Source organism: Durio zibethinus, chromosome 1, assembly GCF_047325235.1.
Source record: "Durio zibethinus cultivar Kanyao isolate XHJ-2024 chromosome 1, ASM4732523v1, whole genome shotgun sequence".
Classification (NCBI taxonomy): domain Eukaryota; kingdom Viridiplantae; phylum Streptophyta; class Magnoliopsida; order Malvales; family Malvaceae; genus Durio; species Durio zibethinus.
This window is the reverse complement of record NC_143162.1, coordinates 31,503,583-31,510,883: the sequence shown is the minus strand read 5'-3', so window position 1 is coordinate 31,510,883 and position 7,301 is coordinate 31,503,583. Positions and strand designations below refer to the sequence as shown.

General features: G+C 35.3%; 1 protein-coding gene across 1 annotated transcript; it reads left to right on the top strand.

Moving 5' to 3' along the window:
* The first annotated feature begins 3,508 nt into the window (after positions 1–3,508).
* On the top strand, positions 3,509–6,421 carry LOC111311239 (WAT1-related protein At1g21890-like). Its single transcript, XM_022910612.2, has 7 exons — positions 3,509–3,810; positions 3,903–3,965; positions 4,398–4,514; positions 5,114–5,351; positions 5,457–5,615; positions 5,721–5,872; positions 5,978–6,421. Exons 1-7 carry the CDS (start codon positions 3,596–3,598, stop codon positions 6,189–6,191), a joined length of 1,158 nt encoding a protein of 385 aa, XP_022766347.2. The 5' UTR covers positions 3,509–3,595; the 3' UTR covers positions 6,192–6,421.
* The last annotated feature ends 880 nt before the right edge of the window (positions 6,422–7,301 follow it).

Genomic DNA, 7,301 nt, shown 5'->3' with positions numbered 1-7,301 from the left:
TAGATCCTTTGAGAAGCTTCCACTGTCCATTCTTTTGTCGGCTTTCATATCCCTCCTTATCAAGGACATTAATAGCAAGCAAGTTCATTCTCATATCTGGAATGTGTCTGACATCTCTCAAAGTCAACATGCAGCCTGTACTAGTTTGTACAACAATATCACCAATCCCAACAATCTGCGACACACTCTTGTTTCCCATCTTGGTACAACCAAAGTCTCCTGCTTTGTAAGTTGTAAACAACTCTCTCTTAGGAACACAATGATATGCCGCTCCTGTGTCAACTATCCACTCAATGCCGGGATCACTAACATGATTACAATCACCATGTGTACAAATCAAAGTAACTGAATCACTATCTGAATTCACTGCTGCAACATTGCCATCATCTGAACTCTTGCCTTTCTCATCTTTTCGCTCTTGCTTTAAGATTCTACAGTTTCGTTTTATATGACCCGCCTTACCACAATGGAAACACTTCACTTTACCTCTAGACTTGGATCTATGTTTAGACTTACCACGACCTTTTGAGTCCTGACCTCTGTCGATGTTTCTACCCCTGTTCTCTGTGACCAAAGCTTGATTCCCAGGGTCTACATCTTTTCGCCTCGCTTCTTCATTAAGCATACTGTCCTTTACCATCTCCAATGTCACCTTATAATCAGGAGCTGAATTAAGAACAGTCACAACTAGAGTATTCCAGCTGTCTGGCAATGAACCCAAAAGAAATAATGCCTTCATTTCATCATCCATCTTAAGTTCCATAGTAGTCATCCGATTAAATATATCTTGAAAATCACTCAAGTGCTCTGTAACAGATCGTCCATCCCTGTACTGTAAAGTTGCAATCTTTTTAACAAGCATAACTTTATTCATACCTGTTTTTCTCTCATACAATGCTGCCAATTTTTCCCAAACAATGTGAGCATCTGACTCCTGCGCTACATGATGGAACACGCTGATATCAACCCATTTTCTGATTGTAGCCAGCGTCTTTCTACCTAGCTTCTTCCAGCTTTCATCTTTCATATCTGCTGGTTTAGCCGAATCACCCAATACTGGCTCATACAAATCTTTACAGTATAGATGATCCTCCATCATAGGCTTTCAAATTGAATAATTCGATGCTGTCAATTTTATCATGGAACCTGTATCACCCTCCATGATCTCAAACAGAATTTACTTCTATCCTGGGTTGCTTCTGTATCGATGTCTCAAAATAACCCTCGCTCTGATACCACTTGTTGCGCCTGAAGCAATAATCACAACAATACAGAAGCAATAGACAACAATCAATAATCAAATGCGCAGAAAAATAAAGCACACCAAGATTTACGTGGAAAACCCTCCAGTGTAGAGGGAAAAAACCACGGGCCGCCAGAAAAATCTTCACTATCAAATAATAGTTATACAAAGTTCTTCTCTAGCTAAAACTAGAGCTAATCAACAACTAGAGAAACAATTGGAGAAATCTCACCAAATAAGTGACTCAACAAATACACCCTGGATTTGTTCCTAGAGAGCTTCAAACCCGATCTTCACCGTTCAGAATGTCAAACTCTGAATCATAAACCTCCTGACAAGGTTCCAACTCAATCGGACCACGGATCGACTTCCGTTCAACCAACTCTCCCTTCTCCTTTTTCTCTCTCTGCTTTTCCTGGCTTTTCTTCTTTCTCTGCTTGGTTTTCGACACACACACAAAACAACCCCACCTCTTTTTTTTTATTAAGTAGCTAGGGCTCTGTGTAAAATAAAAGATCAAGGCCCATGGCCTTTATTTGGTCCAAAACCACTTACATGGGACTGGACCCCATTTTCCTAACAAATTTAATGTATAAATTTTAAACAGAATAAAGAAAAAAGTCAGATTTGGAAATTGTTGACAATTGTAATCTTTGAAATTGATCTCTGAAAAAAAAATTTTATTTATCCAAAAAATAAGAATATAAAAACTTATTATACAAGCTACCATAAACCATATACATGAAGATGAATAAAAATAAGCTGTGTTATATGTACCAACAAAGAATTACGAATATCTAAGCTTTAACATAAATCGACGAGATTCACAGCAATATCCACCTTTGAAATTACAGTACTTGAATCGAGTGATTATTGATTAATAATAATGGAGAAGAAAAAGTTGGACCGAGCAAATATTCTTTCTCCTTTTTCCATGCTTTACCAAGAAACATATCTCTTTTTCTAATCATGATTTTGAACTTGTAACTAATTTGTTCGAAATGAATATTGTAAAAAATTATTAGAATATCAATATCTTTCACAACCATGCTTTCTACATTGGATAAGGGCTAGCAATGTATATATTCTCTCTCAAAATGTGAACTCAATTCACCGAATAGAATGAACATGAACTAATTAAAATGGAATGAAACCCCTCTTTTTTTGTTAAAGAAACATTAATGGTGGCCACTCTTCTTAGCACCCAACCTTTAATTAACAAACACCACAAAAACTTTGCATGCATATTTCAACACCACTAAAGCTTATCATCATTTGACAACAATGACTCGAATAGATCCCCACTTATCCTCAAAATCAAATGTAAACTCTCATCTATCTGTCTTGGGGGTTTTTTTTTTTTTTTTTTTTTTTTGGGTACATTCTATCACGCAAGATAGGGTTATCTAGCTATATAGCTCTAGAGTGGGGGATGCCTTTTCCCAGTGGATAAGAGAATCTGTGGAATTTGGCGTAAGGGTACGTACGGAACTCGTACAATTTTTTTGTGAACAAATTATAAAAATTGGCATCTTTTCTTTATTTGGATAGGATGGATGGCTTTCAGTATTCCCTCCTCTACCTATCCAAAATAGAAGAAGAAAAAAATTTTCCCAATTGCTTGTGGCTTCAATTTTCAGTTTAAAATAAAATAATATACAACGAGCAAATATCAGAGATTCAATTATATCATTTTGTGTAGTGAAAAAATAGATGAAATATTAATAAAGTAGAAATCATCATCCATTTGGTAGAGAGCAATCCAATAAACACAATTAAGGGCAATTGTATGGGCACAATTTTTTTTATGCGCTTTCCATTTTGCCAAACTTGTACTATCCATTCCAAATCACTTCTAACAAATTTTCCAAGCTCTAGAGCTTTTATAATTGGTAGTTTAATTTGAATCCTATATTATGATATATAAACCCGTTGAACCTTAATTAAATTATTCGGAATTTAATTTTTTTTATTTTGATAAAATGATTTAATATATTAATCTTCATTCAAAAAAAAAAAAGTAGTAATTTGAACTTGAAATGTCCATTTTGGAGATGATGTATAATTACTACTGTTACCCTAATCACCGGAAACAAAAATGCAATTTGGATTAGAGAAGCAAATTTGTCTTGTTTCTGATCTCTCTCTATCTCTCTATCTCTATCAGGTTAGCCACCTAAAACAATAAACACTTGCCTTTTTGTTGCCATCCGGCCCCCTCACCTTCACCTTTCACTTGCCTATAAGAAGCCTCGTCTCATTTCAGTGCTAGCATCCCAGAGAGAAATTAAGCAGCTGACAAAGTGAGAGCAAGAACGAGGACAGAGACATAACGGGCGGGCACTGAGAGACATGGGAGACAAAATGCAAAACGGTATCATGTTCTCTCTTGGGCTTAACAAGGCAAAGCCATACTTGGCAATGTTGTGCCTCCAAGTTGGATTTGCTGGGATGTATGTTATCACAATGGTTTCTTTGCAGAAGGGAATGAACCATTACATTCTTGCTGTTTATCGTCATTTGGTTGCAACCATTGTTATTGCACCCTTCGCTCTAGTTCTTGAAAGGTCTGACATCTCTTTGTTCTTCAGGCAAACTCTGCCCACCTAACTGTTAGCTGAAACCTGTTGCTTACTTCAATTCTTTTGTTTTTAAACAGGAAAATCAGGCCTAAGCTGACTCTCCCCATTTTCCTGAGAATCCTGGTGCTTGGTTTCCTAGAGTAATGCTCGAAACATTTTTCCTGGGGTTTATGTAGAATTGCACTTCATGGCATGTTGGAACACGTTGCATGCATATGAAAGCACTATTTCTTTCTTAGAAACCCGAACAAAAGAGTCAGACAAACCCTGTTTACTCCCCTGTTTGGGATCATTTTTCCTGATTCAAGCAACTTTTTCATATACTTACAAGTACTATATTCATTAATTTTATTTAATCTCTCCATTAATAATAATAAGTTCATTCAACAGCTAGGCCATGGTCAGATATATATACTAGTAACTTATCAACCTCTTAATTTGCCTAATTGCATGAGTTAATTATGAACTTTACAGTCAATGTAAGATAATTAATTAAATTAAGATAAAATACAACAAAAATCAATAAAAATAAATGTCTAATATCATGGTTGGTTGTCTTGATGATCAAACAGGCCAGTGATCGATCAAAATCTGTACTATCTGGGAATGAAATACACGACAGCAACGCTTGCTTCTGCCACTGTCAATGTGATTCCTGCCCTTACCTTCGTGATGGCATTGATTTTCAGGTACTATAATTAAGTTCCAACTCATATCCATAACGCAATAATAAGCGTGCAAATGAGGGGTACATGCGCAAACAAGAGGCAGCCATAATCTGTGGAAAACCGTGGGGGCCATGGATTGACATAAGCTCCCACATAGATCAAACCAATAACACCAAGTTGGAAGTTGCTTCGCCATATATCCTTATTCCTGTTCGTTTATGATATCTTTTTTTTTTTCTAATTTATTTGGGGTTTATGCAACTTTTTCATATGCCTCTTATGGAATATTCATGATAAACTTTTTGGACAATACTTTTTTCACTTTACTAGTTCACATGCTATTGCTACCAATTTAATTAATAATTAATTACAATGATATTTTTCTTTTTCTTGCACTCGAAGTTTAAGTAAATTGAAATTACAATCAAATTCTTGTCATAAAAACATAAAATAGAAACCTGACTAGATATAGCAATTCTCTTTTTTATGTACGATTAATGAGCATAGATGTTAAATCAAAGAAAATCTGAGACAAAAATGAAGGAGTTTTGTTTTGATTAAGACTAAAATATCTTGGAAACTATCATTGGGATAACACTAGAATTAACTTTGTCAATTAGGTTGGAGAGAGTAAACTTGAAGAAGGTGCACAGTATAGCAAAGATAATTGGAACAGTAATCATGGTACCTGGAGCAGTTATCATGACTCTGTACAAAGGTCCTGCAATCAATTTTATAAATTTGCAAGGAGGAGGCCACTTCAGTGCCACCAACCAAGCTGAGGCTAAGCATTGGGTTGCTGGGACACTAATGCTCCTAGCCAGATGCTGGGGCTGGTCAGGTTTTTATATATTGCAAGTGAGTACATATATAAACATTAAATATTGATTTCTTCATTATCCTAAAATATAATGATCTTCCTGTGCAAAATGCTAACTTGGGTTGTGGTAATTTTGGTTTCAGTCGTTTACATTGAAGATGTACCCAGCAGAGCTCTCTCTTACAGCTTTGATATGCTTTATTGGGACCATAGGAGGTGCAGCAGTGTCATTCGTGATGGAAAGAGACATGAATGCCTGGAAAATTGGCTGGGACTCAAGCTTGTTAGCTGCTGTATATTCTGTAAGTGACAGAAGAAAGGTTAAAACAATGAATTTAAAATAAATAAATAAAGATCAGCAACAGGCATGAATAGGTCTTGAAATTCTAAAACTTGTGATTAACCAGGGAGTGGTTTGTTCTGGAATTGCCTATTATGCACAAGGAGTTGTGATGAGGGAACAAGGCCCAGTTTTTGTTACAGCCTTCAGTCCCCTTTGCATGATCATCACTGCGGCCCTAGGATCAATTATTTTAGCAGAGAAAGTTCACCTTGGAAGGTATTATTACAAAATTACACCTTCAATCTTCCTTTCCATAACTTGCCTTTGGTAAATCATAAAACTCATAAAATTTCTTGTTCCCTTTTTTGTGGGTGATTTCAGCGTAATTGGAACCGCTGTCATAATTTTTGGACTCTACACTGTCCTGTGGGGCAAAAGCAAAGATCAGCAAAACTCAACAACAGAGAAAGGTAAAGTCCAAGAATTGCCAATTACAGATGGTGCTAAATCAATCAACATGGAAGATAGCATCGAGGGACCAGCTAGAATTTTGAAGATCCAAGCAGAGAGTCCTTTAACTCGAGAAACATATTAGAATACTGTAAATTCTGGAAATATGCAGCCGAGTTTTCTAAGCTATAAGTGATTTTATATCTTATGCTTCTGCCTAATCTATCCTCTGTCTGAGAGTCTTTTGTTGAAGAATAAACCAATTGTCGGGCTTTAACCTCTCAATATTGAAGCTTTCAAGTCTCAGGGTTCTTCATTGTAGTGTACTTATTTTGACTGAGCGCTTCAGTTTTTGCTATAAATATAATTTTGCAAGGATATAGCCTAGCCGTTACTGCTATTCTGCATATCTGTTTACTATATTCATAGAGTTCTTTTGCAGCATCTGAAAGCACATAGTTCAATATCTAGGAAAATTTCAAGAAACAGGCCTGAGCTTTAATTACAAATCATTTACAATCCATTGGAGCTTACCCTCACTATGAATTTAACCAAAGTGAATGCTGATTAACAACTACAAGTTTCTAACAGAAATTTGTAAGAATTGAGATAATTATAGTTTATATAAGAGTAAAAACATGACTTGATACTCTTAATTTGAAGTGTAAATAAGAGATTTTATAAAAACTCCATTGACAAAAATAGGAATACTACTTAGAAATGGATTTAATTTTGACATTAAGGTAAAAAAAAAATTAACACTTAATGAATCTCTCTCTACTCAAAAAAGAGGAGAATTTACTTATAGAAGTGTTACATTTTTTTTATTCTTGGATCAAATTAATTAAAATTAAAACTATTATTTTAATTCAAATTAATTATGACTTTAGTTGTCATTTAAGAATAAATAAAATATAATACTTGCATTTATATAAATGCATCCCTGCAATTTCAGAAATGCTCACAATTTCTTGCATAGCTACCTATTTGATCCCTACAGACCATATGATTAAACGAAGCAAACTCCACGGTAGAAACGCAGCAAACATCTTGATTCTTGAACACTCCAAGGATGTCGCACCAGACATGCTATGCTAGCTAAGCACTCCATCCTCAAAGTCTAGAATGAAGGGAAAGAAACTAGCTTGCCTTCTTTTGCTGTTTTACATCCCTCCACATTTTGGAAGTGACAAAGAAGCAACACGATAAGAGATTTATATTATTATTATTATTATTATTTGCTATAAACTTTGAC

Coding starts and splice junctions, on each gene's coding strand:
- LOC111311239 (XM_022910612.2), top strand. CDS start 3,596: ATGGGAGACAAAATGCAAAACGGTATCATGTTCTCTCTTGGGCTTAAC. Junction 3,966..4,397: donor CTGGTGCTTGGTTTCCTAGA/GTAATGCTCGAA, acceptor ATGATCAAACAG/GCCAGTGATCGATCAAAATC. Junction 5,352..5,456: donor CAGGTTTTTATATATTGCAA/GTGAGTACATAT, acceptor TTTTGGTTTCAG/TCGTTTACATTGAAGATGTA.